This window comes from Zalophus californianus, chromosome 8 (genome assembly GCF_009762305.2).
Source record: "Zalophus californianus isolate mZalCal1 chromosome 8, mZalCal1.pri.v2, whole genome shotgun sequence".
Classification (NCBI taxonomy): domain Eukaryota; kingdom Metazoa; phylum Chordata; class Mammalia; order Carnivora; family Otariidae; genus Zalophus; species Zalophus californianus.
The window spans coordinates 206,959-224,757 of record NC_045602.1 but is presented as its reverse complement, the minus strand read 5'-3'; the positions used below and the strand labels follow the sequence as shown (position 1 = coordinate 224,757).

Genomic DNA, 17,799 nt, shown 5'->3' with positions numbered 1-17,799 from the left:
TATTTGACAGAAAGAGAGAGAGAGCACAAGTCGGCAGACAGGCAGGCAGAGAGAGAGGGAGAAGCAGACCTTCTGCTGAGCAGGGAGCCCGACGCGGGGTGCGATCCCAGGACCCTGGGACCATGACCTGAGCCGAAGGCAGACGCTTAATGACTGAGCCACTCTGGCGTCCCAAGAAATTATTTAATAGGGCCTTGTGCTTACTTCCAATAACATTTAAAAATAAATTTATGTACAAATTTTTGTTGTAGAAACTGTTACATAAAAATATAATATTAACACATTAGTATAAAATCTTTGAGACAAATGGAATGGAAATATGATTTGAAGGTTAAAATGAACATTACATAATTTCTGACTTTAGAAAAAAAGCTTTTCTTTAACTCATGATGGAGAGTATAGTTATAATACTGACTCATATTTATACTGTGATATTTAGGTTCTGTTATCGTAGAAAGAGATAATAATGACTCATATTTATACTGTGATATTTAGGTTCTGTTATCCCAGAAAGAGATATAATTATTTAATTTAAATAACTGAAACTGAAATATGCTACGAAGTGTTCCCTTTACAACTTTTAGGCTTATATTGAATAATTTTAGATATTAATTAAAAAATATACAAGTGAATACATGCTGTTTAAAAATTACTTTAGGGGCTAAGCAAAGAGCGATGTTTGAAAATCACTGGCTTGGGGGCTACAAACTTTTTTAAAATTCAGGTATCTTATGATTGCTTCTGGAAAAAAAAGATGTATGTGTGTTATCCATGAATGTGTAATTCCAAGGTCATGAGTTGTAGTTTCAGCGCTTAAATCCTATAGATACCAGATATTTACCCTCTGCCTTATGTTCGGTGTACTTTCTGGGTTTATTCAGGCATTCCTCTTGATTTAAAGTGTGACAAAATAATGGTATTTCTATCAATCTTAGAGATTTAAAATACCTGCTTTGCAAGAGCAAGATTTGGCATTTTTGGCTATTTTATATACGATATGCTAATAAAGTGTTGTAAATGCCCCCCCTTTTTTTTCTGTTTTGCAGATAACAGAAGCAAATATAAGCTCTACCCTGAACTTTCCAGCTATCAGGAGAGAGTTGGTAAATGAAATATCTATATGTTAAAAATGATTCATATCCATCTTATAATCACAAACTTTCTAATTAATATGGCAGTTTGTAAAACTCTCTGGGAAGGTGCTCAGCACTCCTTTGATTTATAGGATATGCACATGCTTTTGAGAAGTGCTTCATTTAAAAAATGCTATGCTTTTGCTCTCTTACTTGCTTTTAATCTGAGATAAGGAGGGCAATGGGGAACTGTAAGAGGCACATGCTCAGTTACCTGCCAGGGAGCACCCCAGCTTGGGACTAAGTGCCGCTGACTCCCGGGGGCTTATCCGAGGACCAAACCACAGGCTTTTTTAAAATCTTGTCATGATAGAATGACAAGGTTTGTTCGTTGTGAATTACAACTTCATCATCATCACATTTTTTCTGGGTTTTAGCCCCGTGAATATTTTTATATTTTTAAGGAATTTTTTTTATTTTTCATGTTCAGATATTTTGCCATTATTGGGAACTACTTCATAAAACTTACTAGGATTTGCCATGATGAAATAGTCCCTCAACCTGTCTTACTTCAATATTCTTTAGAAAATGTTCCTTAAAGAATTAAGCAATTATTTAGAAATGTGAATGGGACACAAAATGAGGGCAAAGGTTAACCAGTTGTAAAATAGCCTGTTTATTTTTTCACATCATCTTTTGTCACTGGGATCACAGAACCATCCTTGGTAAGGAAACTCCGGGGGCATTACTTGTTTCATGTAAACAGAGTGTCACGGTCACTAAGTACCCGTTTCTTTTTAAAATTTATAAAGATATTTCAAAAATATCTCTTAAGCAGAGTTCCTTAAACAGAAGTCAACCTTTTCCTGATGGTTTAGGGTTTCTGACTTTCCTTTTGCTTTCCGCCTGGTTCCCATTTTGTGGAGCCCAATTCTGGCCATCTGTTCTCACAGGAGCCCAGGTGGAGAGAGTCCTACGTTCAGAGGCAGTCTGATGGCCTGGGTTTAACTGTGCTGTGGTCCCAGGCACAGTGAGAAAACTAGAGGCTTTTAAAAATGTATTTTGCTTTTGTGAATGTGATTTACAGCCATGGTAGAGATACTGAGACTGTCATAATTTGACCTTTGGCAACACATCCTTCAGAAGCAAAAGTGGTTAACATATAAATGTCTATACCCAAGTAGCATGGAGAATTTTATATAGTGGTCTTTTAAAGACTCTGTTAGAATTAGACCTACACTTAGGTATCCTGCAATTAAATGGATTCTTAAATTTGAGGTCAACAGACAAGCTGAGTTGCTGAGGGAGAGGGGCCAACAGCAGGGACGCTGAGGGACAGGGGACAACAGAGGCTGTGGTGACTTGGGAACTGCAGCTCCTTTTCTCAGCGTTCTCTAGAGCATGTACCTGCAGGCTGGCTGCCTAGGAAATGTTAGTAATACCCCTAAAAGGCACTAAGGGCAGTGTGAAATTATAAGAAACACAACCTGTGTGGGCTCTGGAAACAGGATCTGACTTGAACTCAATACTTTGACCACTAGCCGTGTGATCCACGGAGAGTTACCTGCCCGTGGTTGGTCAGTTGGTCAGGTTTGCTTTTTTTTTATATATATATTTGAGGGTAGGATAAGTTAAGTTGTACACACAGTAGGTACTAGGATAATATTAATTTATTTTAGTCCTTTCTCCAAATATAAGGGAGTTTGAAGAAACAAGTAGAAAGAAAGATTTAAAGTCTATTTTTAAAATAAAACTTACTTAACATGATTGTGTTTTTTTTTAAAGCAGCTGTGAAATCAATTAAATTCTTACCAGGGACTTTCTCACATCCTGGCCGAGCATTGCTGCAGAGAAAAGGCACAGGGCACAGGCCCGAGCCTCAAGTTAAAACCCATCCTACCAGGACATCCAGTCCCCTGTGGGCTTGCTCTCAGCCTGTCCCATACCCACTGACCAGCTGCACTTTTGCGTGGGCTGTTGGGCAAAGCAGAAATTCTCCAAATTGCATATACTTTTGTTCTGCACCCTTTGGAAGCTCAACTACATGGTACTTGGTCCTCTCAGCAAGACAGCCTTGCAACTGCACAACCTGGTTTACTGTACCTTTCTGTAACAGCCTGTGCCCTCCTGTGTCAGTCTTCACCACCCGCCGCCTATCCACCCTGTAATTTTCAGTGACAGTGTGGGCACATCCACGGTGGGGGCCATCCTGTGCTGCGTGGATGCCCTGGACAGAGTCACTCCATGCCAATAATACTCCCTCCCCAGTTGCAAGGACCACAAATGCTCCAGACATTCCCTTTTGAGAACTGCTTTTCTGGTGACATCACCTAGTGGCCTTATCTGCCTCACTCACCGATGATTCTCTCCCTCTTCCAAAGGACATGGTCCTCAAAGTGACAGACCCCACCCCTGACCTAGGAGGATGTGGGTACCAGATTAAGTCAGCCATGCAACTCACCACTACATTAAATGTACACAAAACCAAAGATGTGTTTGTTCTCTTCTGCTTGCCTTGCAACGACCTTCCAAAGACTGGATTCCTTTCCTGAATCACATCTAGGGCCGGATATGTTGGTTACATATGGGTTACATTATGCAGACTCCATGGAGAAGGCAACTGGGAGTAAAATCGTGACACCCTATAGACCCCGCCTTGCTAATTAGGAGCCTCGGGACAGCTGCTTCCTGTTAAGTGTAGTCCTGATTTGGGAGAGAAAATAACCTGTATTTGAATTAAAGTTGAATATGATGATGAAAATGGCTAATTGCTTCAAAGAGCCTCCATATTTCTTAAACACAGGAATATAAAACTTGAAGGCAAGGCTTCTGTGAATGCCAGATATTTTAGTTGGCAGTGGGGCCTGTTTCTGGGGTCCCCAGGGGGCGCTCTCCTTCTGGAAGGACAAACCTCCCTCCCGGAAGAAAAAGGCCCACCTTTTTTTTTTTTTTTTAATAAGCTATTTTGTGGGCATTAAACTTTTCTTTATGCAAGGTATCTCTAATATTTACAGTGAAGAAGAACTTTAAGAACTTGAAGAAAAAACTAGGTAGGGCATGGCATTGAGTGGCCTGTGGACTGCTACCTCCAGGGAGTGCCAGTCTTCATGCAGGCTTGGCTCGCCACCTCGTGCTCTTGGGGATGAATTTTCCCTGAAACTGCTTAAACTCCTGACTCTTCTGTGGCACATCCCTGTCTGCCTGTCTGGCCCATATTCTCCCCTCGCTCTCCCAGCCATGATTCCCCTCCCCATTTGCCTCATCTCTGCTCAAAATTTGGGTGGAGGGAAAGAGGGATGTTGAATACCAGCCTCCTCAAACCCCACAGCACTGCCTTCTCTCTGCATCTCAAAACCACCTGCTCTGTCCTTACACCCCCTTTCCCACCACCACTTTACCCTTAGTTCATTTGGAAACTACATTTCAGAGGAAACTGGACGACACCTAAATGGTAAGGGCAGGAACTGAACCAAGTCTGTGATCCTCTCTGTCCTTCATTCAGTTCATAATATCTTTCTTCCTCTAATTGTTCTTCACAAAATATTTTCCTAAAACCAGCAAGAACCAGTTCAGTTATCAGTGGTTACCCAGGATCATCATCCAACATTCTTATTATTTGTAGAGTCTGGATAACTCAGTGATGCAGAAGAATATGCTAATTCTCCTTGAAAATGTGCCTGACAAAAGTGAAATGCCCTGATAAGTCTAAGTTCAGTCTGTTGAACACAATTTAATACGTGTGTGGCTGCAGAGGGCCTTGGGGCATGAGGTCAGTGGTGACTCTGAGGTTCGGATCTCAGCTCCTTGGACAAAGTGCCTCACACTTCCACCTGAGCTTGATGTTCTGTGATGCGGGGGTGGCGGCAGCTGCTTGCTGGGGACGAGGAACAGGCTGACCACACGGCAGGGGCTGGCACCTGTCATCACTGCGAGCACCCTCTCGTGCATTTTCCTTTGTACCTGGTGCTACAGATGCACACGCGTATGGCCGCCAAGGTGGCTGTGACTTCCAGAACATTCCCTGATATTCGCTGGGACTCTTCTGCTTGCTTCTTTGTATTATGCAAGGTGTCTGGAGACACGAGAGAGGAGGAGCTCCTTGAGGGTTTTCATTAATTAAGTTTGGTTGAGAGAGGTTGAGCTTTATGTATGGAGGTGATAAATATAATTATTGATGAGAAAATGATGCTCAGAATCTAACATCACCTTATATTCCTCTGATTTAACAAGAAAGGGGCCTGTCAGGAGGACTTGCTGTGTGTCCCGCCGCAGTGCGGGACGCCCGCTGCTTGTCACATACACGGTGATGAGTGCTCATTAATGTGTTGGCTGTCACTCAGCTGGTTTTGACGATATCCAGATGTTATCAAAATTCTACACTTCTGTGTTATACTTTTAACCTTCTTCCTTGAAATTGATAGACTACAAGTAAATGTAGTATAAGATATAAAAACAGGCAGAACATGTCTGTATGATAGAAAAAAGTAATGATACCAGGAATCCCTCGAATGTAATTCTGTTAGTTGCTATTAGGGTTATTTCTTGAGGAGAACTCAAAGAACCACGTGGCACATGCTTTTACAGAAAGAACTGCAGCACCATCTTGTGTGAACTACAAATTCCATGTTCCGGTCAACGTAGTGTAATTAAAGTCTTGACTTTTTATTTCTTACTGACAAGCCAAATTTGGTTTATCTTTTACTATTATAGTATTATAGGTTCAAATAAGTAACTGGTTTTTAGAATTTGGTTATTTATGTTTTCAGTGTACCTGCACTAAGATGTATTTAACAAGCATCTAATTGCCTAATATGTGCACATAATATGTGAAACAAAGATAAAATTCCATGTAGCTGAATACACAGAAAGTATCTGATTTTTTATATTTCTTATGATGTTATAGAGTTTATAATATTTACTATTTTTTACTCATATTAACTCCTCAATTCTCAAGATATTTTTTTCCTAATACAATACAGAAAATTCTACACATTGTGTTGAAACTCTTATTAAGCATATGCAGACGTACTTCTTGTGCTAATTTGAGTTTTATCTCTGTTTTGAGAGAAAGTATAAAGTAAGCACAGAAATGAAAACAGCCATGAAGCCTATGGAAAAAATGTCTGCTGATGAATCGGCAAAATTCTTCTGAGCTGGAACCCTAAAAATCAAAGGCTACAGAGCATGGTTTTTGTTCTGTTTTGTTTAACATTTTATTTTATTTTTCATCATGATAAGTGTACTCTTTAACCCCCATCCTCCTACTGTGTCCCCTCTGGTAACAGAGTCTGGGTCTGTTTCTTGGTTTGTGTGTATGTCTCTCTTTTTTCTTCCTTTGCACATTTGTTTTGTTTCTTAAATTCCACTTATGAGTGAGATCATATGGTATCTGTCTTTCTCTGACTGACTTATTTCCCTTAGCATAATACCCTCTAGCTCTATGCTGGAGCATGGTTTTTCAATTAAATCTTTTATGATACAATCGTGACCATAAATGTGTTTTTCTCTAACAGCTACAATTCATGAAAGCCATAATGACCATTATAATAAAAGGGGAAAAATGTAAATACAGTTGACCTTTGAACAACGTGGGACGGGGGTTTAGGGGCCCCAAACCCCATGCAGTTGAAAATCCACGTATAACTTTTGATTCCCCCAAAACGTAACTACCAATAGCCTATCATAGACCAAAAGCCTTACCAAAAGCATAAACAGTAGGTTAACACATATTTTGATGTTACATGTATTATGTGCTGTATTCTTATAATAAATGAAGCTAGATAAAAGAAAATGTTATTAAGAAAATAAGGAGAGGGGCACCTCGGTGGCTCAGTCGGTTAAGCATCTGCCTTTGGCTCAGGTCCCGGGATCGAGTCCTACATCGAGCTTCTACCTCTGCCTCTGCTGCTCCCCCTGCTTGTGCTCTCTCATGCTCTCTCTGTCAAATAAATTAATTAATTTAAAAAAAAGAAAAGAAGGAGGAAATACATTTATAGTATCATACTGTTTATCAAAAAAAAAATCCATGTATAAGTGCAGTTCACACCTGTATTGTTCAGGGTTAGCTTGTAGTGTTCTAGGTTATTCAAAATTCAAACAATTATAACCACAAATATTTGCTAAATACATAGTTAAATATATAATAATATGCAGTTTGACTTGTATGGATTTAGGAAACATTATTACCAAACATTTTCTCTTTTTGAAGAAGAAGAACATAAGTCTAATAATATGATGAAAATCACACAGACCACATCTCTAAGACATTAGAATATTAAGTACTAAAGTTAATTTATATCTTACCTTCCCAGGTTTTCCCATTAAAAATGTGAATAATTTAAATACTTTTGTTTGTTTGTTTTAGGCAAGTTGAACCTGCCCATAGAAGTGACTGCATTATATTCTTTTGAAGGTCAGCAGCCAGGGGATTTGAATTTTCACGCTGGAGACAGAATCACAGTTATATCACAAACAGATTCACATTTCGATTGGTGGGAAGGGAGACTTCGAGGTCAAACTGGCATTTTTCCAGCCAACTATGTTACCTTGAATTAAAGGTTATATAGTTTTCTTCTTTGAGAATTTTAAAACATTTATTTCTCAACTGACAGGATTTACTCTCCAGTTATGCAATGTGTAATATAAGTTTTAAAATACTGCTCTTTATTCTATAAACTATTATCTAATATGTAAAAGATTTTTTCTCTCTATAAACGGTTAACTTACATATCTTTAAATACTTTGTACTAATTTTATCACATATACTATTTAAAGTTAATATGCTCCAATTCCTATGGTCACAGTCCTTTTGTGTTCATTTTCAAGCATCACTAAACCTGTGATTGGCTCTGCATATGGTAATTGCTTGTTCTAATTTGAGAATCTTAAGGGTAGGGGCATGAATACCAACTCAGGTACTTCTACTTGCAAAGTGACTAGAGAAGAAGGAATCAGCTTAAGGAAGGTATTATGTAACCCTTCTAGTTGTAGGGACAAGCTACAATATGAATCCTTAAAAATGATCTTTATTCCTTCAAAAATTACATATGTGTATATTGGTAGCAGAAACATGCTGTTGCAAAGTTCAGCCTCTCTGCATTAAACAAAGATGACATGAACTTTTCTTCTGCATGAGGTTATGTTTATTCATTTCAAGTAGGAGAATCAACTTATGTTGACATGGCCTAGTTGTCTCTAAATAAATGCTTTTTAAATGATAAGTTAATGTCTTGATTTTGTTTTTCTCACTTTCTTTGTGTAAAGTAAGAGGCCCTGTGGTTGGCCTGAAGGTTAAAACCCACCACTGTGATTGGCTGCCTAACTTGTTTCTTCTTGGCTTTACTAATATATACTTGACAAATACAATTGTAAAATATTTAAGGATTACAATGATGGTTTGATCACATATATACTGTGAAAGGGTTCCCACCGAGTTAATGAACACATCCATCCTTTTACATATTTCCCTTTTTTTTCTTTGGTGAGAACACTAATGTTCTACTCTCTTAGCAAATCTCAATTATGTAACATAATATTATCAAACGTAGTCACCGTGCTGTACATTAGACCCTGGAACTTGTTCCTCTTATACCTGGAAGTTTGTAGCCTTCGACCAGTATCTCTTAATTTCCCCCAACACCCAGCCCCTGGTAACCACCCTCTACTCTCTGTTTCTGAGTTTGGCTTTTTTAGATTCCCATAGAAGTGAGATCATACAGTTTTGTCTTTTACTGACTTATTTCACTTAGGATAATAGTTCATTTGTATTTTCTCAAATTCCAGGATTTCCTTCTCTATGTATATATTTCACAGTCTCTTTATCCATTCATCTGTTAATGAACACTTAGGTTTTCATATGCAAACAGAGATAACTGTGCTTGTCCCTTCCGGATGTGGCTGCCCTTTATTCATTCCCTAACTGGAAGCATCTATCTCTTACTCCCCTTCACCCCCTTTTCTTTTTTTTTCTTGCCTAATTGACCTTATAAGACTTCCACTACTCTGTTGAGTACAAGTGGCAAGAGTGGGCATCCTTGTTTGTACCTGATCCAGAGGAAAAGCTTTTAAATTTTCACTGTTGAATATGATGATAGCTGTGGGCTGGTCATATGTGTGCATGTTGTTTAATCTCCACATATTGATGAATTTTCCAATTTTTTTTCTTGTAATTGATTTATACTGTTGTACCATTGTGTTCAGAAAAGATTCTTGATAGGATTTCAGCCTTTTAAAATTTATTAAGACTTGGTTTGTGGCCTGGTCTGTCCTGGAGAATGTTGCATGTGCACTTGAGCAGAACGTGCATCCTGCTGCCATGAGATGGAATGTTCTGCATGTGTTTGTGGGTTCACCCGGTCTGACATGTAACCCAAGTCCGGGGTTTCCTCACTGATTTTCCATCTGGATGATCCTTTCATTGTTGTAAGTGGGGGACTGACGTTCCCCATCCCCTGCCTCACCTCCCCCCACTATGACTGAATTGCTGTCTATTTCTCCCTTCAGGTCCATCGATGTCTGCTTTATATATGTAAGGTGCTCCGGTGTTGGGTGCGTAAATATTTACAGTTGTTATATCTGCTTGAACATTTCACCCCTTTGTCATTATGTATTGACCTTCTTTGTCTCATTATAGTTTTTAGCCTAAAGACTATTCTGCGTGACATAAGTATAGTGACCCCGTGCTTTTTAGGTTTCCAGTCCTCCACTCTTGGTCTGCATGCGTCCTTACGTCTGAAGTGAAGCTCACCTGGGTCTTTTAAAGCCCACTCAGTCACCTTATGTCTTTCAATTGGTGAATTTAGTCCATTTACATTGAAGAAACTTTAAAATGTTATGGACCTACTACTAACACTTTGTTCACAGTTTTCTGGCTGTTTTGTAATTCTTCCGTTTCGCTTCTCTTGCCTCCCCTTTAGGATGGTTCCCCATCATGGGTAGTATGCTTTGATTCTCTTCTCTTTGTCTTTGTGCATTTTCTGTAGGTTTTCGTTTGTGGTTACCATGAGGCTTACACAAAACATCTTAGAGTCACAACTGTCAATTTTAAGCTGGTAACAACTTTGAATGCATATAAAAGCTTTTTTACACCCCCCCGTTTTGTCTTTGATGTCACAATTTACATCTTTTTACATTGCATACCCATTAAACTATTGTATAGTTATTAATACTTTTCTTTTAATATTTATACTAGAGTTATGTGATTTTTCCACCACCATTACAGTATCAGAATATTCTGAATTTAAGTATATAATTACCTTTACCAGAGAGTTGTATTCTTTCTTGTTTCCCTCGTACTAATTAGTGCCCTTTCAGTTCAGCTTGAGAGCTCCCTTTAATATTTCCTGTTAGGCTGTTTTAGTGGTGATGAATCCCTTCCACTTTTGTTTGTCGGGGAAGCTCGTTCTCTCTCCTTCAGTTCTGAAGGACAGCTTTGACAGGTCGAGTATTCTTGGTTGGCAGGTGTTTTATGTTTTGGGGGTTTTGTTTTTTGTTTTTCCTGTCAGCACCTTGAATATATCACCCCAAGAATGACCTTCTGGCCTACAACACCTCTGCTGGAAAGTCTGCTGATAGTCTTATGGGGTTTCCCTTCTACATAACAAGTTGCTTTTCTCTTGCTACTTTTAAGATTCTGTCCTTGTCTTTAATTTCTGGCATTTTTTAAAAATTTTATTATGTTATGTTAGTCAGCATACAGTACATCATTAGTTTTTGATGTGGTGATCCACGATCCACTGTTTTCGTAGAACACCCAGGGCTCCACGCAGTTCGTGCCCTCCTTGATACCCATCACCGGGCTAACCCACCCCCCCAAAACCCTGTTTGTTTCTCGGAGTCCGTAGTCTCTCACGGTTCGTCTCCCCCTCCAATTTCCCCCCTTCATTCTTCCCTTCCTTCTCCTAATGTCCTCCCTGCTGTTCCTTATGTTCCACAGATAAGTGAAACCGTATAATTGATTTTCTCTGCTTGACTTATAAATTTAACATAAAGTCTCTCAGTGCAGGACTCTTTAGATGCATCTTCTTTGGTATTCTCTGGATGTCTGTTTCTTTCCTCAGGTGAGGGATGTTTTCAGTCATTATTTGTTTAAATAAGTATTCTGCCGCTTTCCCTCTCTCTCCTCTGGGACCACTCTAATGCATCAGTTGGCCCACATAAAAGTCCCTAATCTGTCTTCACTCTTTTTCATTCTTTTTCTCTCTACTTTTCTGACTGGATGACTTCTATTGCCCTGCCCTCTAATTTGCTGATTCTTCATTCTGCTCCATGTAGTCAGCTATTGAACCGCTCTATCGAATTTCTCAGTTCAATTGTCGTATTCTTTGATGAGGAGAACAAAGGTAAATGAAACATAGATAAAATTAAATTTCCTTACAACTTGCAGCCCACTGAAAAATAGTTGAGACAAGCAGAGTATGATAATCCTCAAAGAATTCACAACTGTCTCAATGTTAATGCTTTGCTAGAGGCAAAAAGCAGCCTTAGCTGGACAAGAGCCACAACTCCAGGATCTTTTAAGTCCTCTTTAACATATGAAAATCCTTTTGAAAAGTTCCTTTGTCTCTACCCCACCAATTTAAAAGTGTGTGATCAATTGTTCCTCACAATCTCAGTGTGGTTCTTCCTGCCCATGGGTCCTGTCCCTGTGCTATAATAAAAACACCTTTTTGCACTGAAAATGTCTCAAGAATTCTTTCTTGACCCTTCACTTCTGGACCCCACATCACATCATTTTTCTATTCTGTGATTTCTGTCTTATGTCTGCTTATATTTTCTATCTCTTTATTTAAATTTCCACTTTGTTCATCATTGCTCTCCTGCCTTCAGTGGGCATCTTTACAACTGTTATTTTGAACTTTCTATTGGGTACATCACAGATCTCCATTTTATTGCGTTCAGTTTCTGAGATTTATCTTGTTCTTTTCTTTGTAATATATTCCCCTGACTCTTCTTCATCTTCCCTGTCTCTGTTGTTTTCTGCACATTACATAAAACAGCCCCCTCTCCCAGTCTTGATGGTCTCATGTAGGAGTTGAACCTTGTTACCTGAGCTCCAGGTCATCTCTCAAAACTCTGTGGTTGTCCAAACTACCTACTTTGTTGTTAGTGACTTCCAGTGGTTGGAGATGTGCCAACAGCCACTAGTGTTCCTGAAGGGAAGATCCCGGTCAGCACCTAGATGCAGGCTGATTGCAAGCTGGACCCTTAGGCAGCATTGAGAAAGCATGTAGTTAATCTCTTTCTGTGGAGAAAGTGGGAGATTAGAGCATTTTTACCTGCTCCCTCTGCACTGAGCCTGGATGTTTAGTGTGGGGTGGAGGGTGCGTCTATGCCCATTTAAAAACGGCTTCTTTGTTTGCTGCAGTCCTGTGGGACTCCTGAATGCAAGCCCTGCTGGCTATCTGAGGTAGGTGGCTTGGAGGTCCATCCTTTGAATGGCAGCTTTGAAAGCTGGGGTTCCTGAAGCATGAACAGTATTCCAAAGAAATGCTCGGTTTTATTATTGGAATAAACCAGAAGGAGCAAGCAGGGTAAGTGTCCACTGGCTCCTCAGGGCCCCAGTGAGGATCACAACCAGCACCTATGTGTGTGCTAATTAGATGAAGCTTGTAAAGTATACAGTCAAGTCTTTTCCGGGAAAGGTGAGCATGGGAGAACATGCGAGATGGGTGTTGTGCATGCTCCCTCCGAGCCGAGCTCTGGAAGGAATAGATGCCGTGAGTGTTCATGCTCCCATTCAGAACTGCTTCTTGGTTTGCTACAGTGCTGTGAGCCTTATGAACATAAGCCACACTGGCTTTTAGAGCTCAGTGATTTGGCAACTCATCCCTTGGATGGCAGCCTTAAAGTCGGGGCATTCGATGTTTGGTCTAAAACCTTTGCTCCTCAGGGAGAAACTGGCAGTTGGGGGTTCCCCTTGATAGTATGGTGTTGTGCCAGGGAGTAGGGTTTATGGTGACAGTGTGTCTCAGCCTTTCCTACCTGTTTTGATGTGGATATTTCCTAGTTACCCAATGTGGAGGATTAGTTTCTGGATTTCTCTCAGAGGGATTCCTCTGTAAGTAGTTATGTGTTTAGTGCACCTGTGGGAGAAGGGAAATTCAGGAGCTTACCTGTGTTATCTTAGTCCCTCTAATTTCTTCCTTGAACTCCAAACTCATCTCTAACGGCTTTGTTTGGACAGGTAATAGCATCTCAAACCTAACTCGTCCAAAACTGAACGCTTGCTTTCCCCTTTACTAGGCCTGACCCTCCCTCAACATTCCTTCTTAGTCAATGGGAATATTCCCTTCATCCATTCCCTTCAGCCACAGTGTTACTTAGGAGCCATTCTTGACTCTTCTTTTTATCTTGCTTTCTACCAAACTCACCTGTATCCCCACCATAAGTTAGGCCACTGTCAGCTCAGCCCTAGACTTTCCTACCAGTCCCCAGTAGGGATTCCTTGCTTTAACACAGCAGCCAAAACAATCCTCCTAAGAATAGTGCCCACCCTCTCCAGCTTCCGTCCCACTATGCTCTCTTGATAGCCTTACATTATACACACGTTAACCTTTTTTATGATGCAATTCTGAAGATATGGAAAAACAGACTAAAGACCCGCATTATTGTCACCCAGCAAGAAATAAAACCAAGTGTCCTCTTCTTCCTCAAAGGTCAGCGTCATCCTGAGCTTGTGGATTACTAGTTCTACACATTGCTTTATGTTTTTGTTGTGTATGTATGTGCCCCCAGGCACTATGTGCTATTGTCTTACATACTTGTAAGCGTACAAAATTTAAATTTTTAAACTTATAAAGATGATACAGTATTCATTTGCCAATGAATTATCATAAACAATCTATGATGTATACATTCAAGGATGTAAAGGTAAAGAAATTACGGTATATACATACAATGGAATATTAGTAATAAAAAAAGAATGAAATCTTTTCATTTGCAATGATGTGGATGAAACTAGAGGGTATTATTCTAAGCAAAATAAGTCAGTCAGAGAAAAACAAATACCATATGATCTCACTCATATGTGGAATTTAGGAAACAACACGGATGAACACAGGGGGTGAAAGGGAGAGGAAAACCATAAAATAGACTCTTTACTAAAGAAAGTAAACTGAGGGTTGCTGGAGGGAGTAGTGGGGGACAGGGGAGATGGGTGATGGGGATGAAAGAGGTCACTTGTTATGATGAGCACCAGGGGTATGTACGTGACCAACCACTAGATTCTGTCCCTGAAACTAATTCCACAGCGTATGTTGACTAACTGGAACTTAAATAAAAACTTGAAACCACAAAAAAAAAAAAAAAAAAAAAAGGATAAGGTGCAGAATTTCAGCAGAAAGTTGACATAATAGGAGAAAACTAAATGGAAAACTTGGAATTGAAAAGAAAATAACCCAAGAAGACAAAGAATAGATTGAACAGTAACTTAGACACAGCAAAAAGAGAATCACTGTACTGAAGTTCAGAAACACATGCTCAGTCTAAAGTGCAGGAAAGACCCGTCTGTGTGCTCATCTCCCACAGCACACTAACTGGATGGCAAGACGCGAGGGCACGTTTGAAATGCGAGTGTGCTAACAGCTCTTCTCACTGCTTTCTTTGCAGGTTTCCCTGGCTGTTCTTTCTGTTTATTTCCACATGTGAACTTGACAATCACCTTGACTATCTCCAGAAAAGAGACTTAATATATTTTTAGTGGAATTGTGTTAAATTCATATATTGACATAAGGAAAATTGGTATCCTTATGATTCTCAGTTGCCCAAAGCAAGGACAAAGGACATCTCTCCATTTGTTCAAGTTTAATTTTGTTGTTTTTAGGAATCTTTTAAAGAGCCCTCATGTGTAACTTGCATATTTCATGTTAAGTTTACATCTTGGCACTTAATCATTACTGTGGATATTTTAATTTGTCATCTACCTACTTTAATTACATCACCCACACTGCTTATTGCAAAGTGTTTTAGTGGAGAGACCAGGAGCTGTCCCTCCGTCTGTTTACAGTGCCCAGCACAGCGGTCTGTTATTGAAGGAGCTTCTATTTCTCAACTGAGCAGACAACAGAGAGAAGACAGAGGAAAATTAGAGTGTGCCAAGGTTTCCATGCATTTACAAAGACCTAGAATCTAAAGCACTCTTCTGATCTGTAGTCTATATTGAAAAGAATTAAACCAAATCCTCCAACCATGAAGATGTTTTACATTTTAGACTTCACTAAAAGTCAACTTTTGTAGAAACATTTTCTCAGCCAAAATGCTCACGAGCTTTTCTTCAATATTACCTACAATTTGGAAACTTTACCGAAGGTTTCAGTTAGAATTAAAAACACTTAAAAAAAAAAACACAACCTAGAGGCACTAAACACTTTGAATTTTCACTTGCCGTCTGTGGTATAAAACACCCATTTCCCATTACTCTCTCTTAAATTTCAGCATTCTCAACTTGCTACTTATTTGATTACCAAAATAATCTAAGTTCCCACTCAGTTGGTTAGGACTGTTGAAACCGAATTGCACGCTGTCTGTCAGAGCTGCAAACATTTACAAAGATTGTAATGAATGTTAGCAACTACTTCCCACATGTTTCCCAGTATCACCGGGCCAATTCTTTTTGCAGGACTGTCTTAATTTTGTTTAAATGTAGTTTACCTTCCTGCTGCTAGGAAAGTTAAAATGAGGCCACAGGATTTCCTGAAAACATCTCCAACAAAGCAACCAACTGCAACAAGTCGGGTAACAGAGACCACAGGCCAGATCAAATGGGCAGCCGGCTGTGGCCCATCCCCCTCCCTGCTGTGAGAACGGCTGATCCAGGAACTTGGGACAGTGACGTATTTTCCACCCAAAAGTCAGATCACTCCGCCTAAAACTGAGGCAAATTTGAAATCTGTCATGGAATTTATTAGATGGCTACCTTTTCCAAAACTTCGAACTGTGAATATTGGCCTTAGGCCAGATCCCTCACTTCCTTTGACATGGTCTGTGGGCAGACAGTGGACCTTGGGGTGTTGGCCCACCGCACATCTTCCCTGGCAAATGACTCACTACAACAGTTTAAAATTTCACTCTGGGTCTCTTGAAAATACCTGCTTTGCAGGATTATGAGGAGTGCCTGAGCAAAGAGGCCAAGTGTCTGGCACTCATGTGTATTCAGTTAAGTAAAGAGCTCATGAATATTAGCTCAAAGAGTATCAGCAGTTACTTAAGAATCCCAGATGCACTGGCTAACCAACTTTTTCAACCATTCACTTGCACTGACAGTTTGAGTAAGATATATTGAAAAGGGAAGAAACAATTTTATTCTGCTCCGAAGTGTGTTGCCACATGCGTACAGAAGATGGCCCAGCTCATACAGATGCACACGGGGCTGTTTCCTCTGGGTCTGATCACAAGACCTCCCTGGAATACAAGTGTGCAAGCCTGAGTCCCTCCCACACTTCTTTCCTCCAGGTCCCTCCCTCTACTTGACGGTGTAGCCCTGTGGGAATGAGGCTTCCAGCTCAAACAGGCTCACACCAGCCAGGGCCACCTCCATTGGAAGGAGCTCCTCTTCGCTCCTGTTTGTGCAGCCTCAGCAGGCCGGAAAACCTTGGTTGAGTACAGCTGCAAGTGGGGGAAGACTCCCAGGGTTAACAGGGTGGGTGGTTTTTCTTTGCTCTTTGGCAGTTTCCCTCATCAACAAGTCAAATGGGAAAAAAAAATCAAGAAGGACTCACTTTGTTAGTGGAAAAACTTCTCTGAGCACCTCTTTTCTTGGTATTATCTGGCGTGCTGGGGATACTTGGGTGAATGGAGTCACCCTAATGGAGGGAAGCATACTTCCTAAGAGATAAAACAACAACAGCCACAATAGTTTTAGATAGTGAGAAATGCTATAAAGAAAATAAAACTGAGTTCCTGGATGGGGTAAGAGTGCTGCTCAGGGGGTTCGGAGGTCCCTCTGAGGTGAGGATACTCCAGTGAGAAGAGGAGAAGGAAGAGAGGGCGGTACTGGGGAGGTCTGCAGGGAGGGCCTCCTGAGCAGAAGCACCAGTGGGCATCGAGTTCGCTGACAAGGGTGAGGTTGGGAAGCAGATTCCTGTGTCACCATGGGAGGGCCCACACAGGGCAGGGGAGAGTGTTACAGAAAGGCCGCTGGCCCCAGGGTCAGTCCCACCCTCCTGCCTTCTCAGGACAGTGGGAAGCCTGGCAGCGTTTTAAGCAAGGCGTGATGACGTGTGGCTGGGAGGAGAGGAGAGAGCCGGTTTCAGCAGCACTCAGGCTGTGGGCAGGAGGGAGGCAGGAGGCAGGATGTCCCCCTGGGTTTGGCCTTGGCAGCTGCCGGGACGCTTCAGGTGGGCAGGCCTGGTGAGGGACAGGGGCAGAGCCAGGGCCCCATTGGTCTCTTTAAATCTGGGATGTCAGGGTAGGGGCCTGTAAAGAAGTGGGAAGAATTTGGGGCTAGGGATAAGGTTTTAAGGATCATTGCTCTGTGCTGTGTGGTCACAGACATGGCAATAGATGTCACACCAGCCTTCGGGGAGCTTACAGCACAGGAAGCCCAGACAAAGAGGGACAGAGGGAAGGAGAAGGCACGCTTCCATACTAGTGGGGATGGTGCAGTAGAGAGAGCAGGAAACACAGGCTCCAAAGCCCTCAGCAGGATGAGGAACAGGCGGGTTTGAGGGTGCGCTTGGAAGCAGGGTCCCTGGCCGCAGGTGAGGCGCAGGGGCCCGAGGACACTGAG

The 17,799-nt window shown here is 41.0% G+C and overlaps 1 protein-coding gene across 8 annotated transcripts in view; it reads left to right on the top strand.

Annotated features, from left to right (window-relative positions):
- Positions 1 to 15,412, top strand: part of SH3YL1 (SH3 and SYLF domain containing 1) — a 45,521-nt gene extending 30,109 nt beyond the window's left edge. Inside the window, exons 10-12 of one of the 8 annotated variants that reach the window (XM_027622661.2) lie at positions 1,047 to 1,103; positions 7,438 to 7,485; positions 14,682 to 15,411. In XM_027622661.2, the coding sequence (XP_027478462.1) occupies positions 1,047 to 1,103; positions 7,438 to 7,485; positions 14,682 to 14,761 (185 nt within the window). In that variant the 3' untranslated portion in view covers positions 14,762 to 15,411. Of the gene's footprint in view, positions 1 to 1,046; positions 1,104 to 2,858; positions 3,939 to 7,437; positions 8,280 to 14,681 lie in introns of those variants that run through there. The other 7 variants (XM_027622662.2, XM_027622657.1, XM_027622658.2 and 4 more) reach the window with 7 other exon arrangements.
- The last annotated feature ends 2,387 nt before the right edge of the window (positions 15,413 to 17,799 follow it).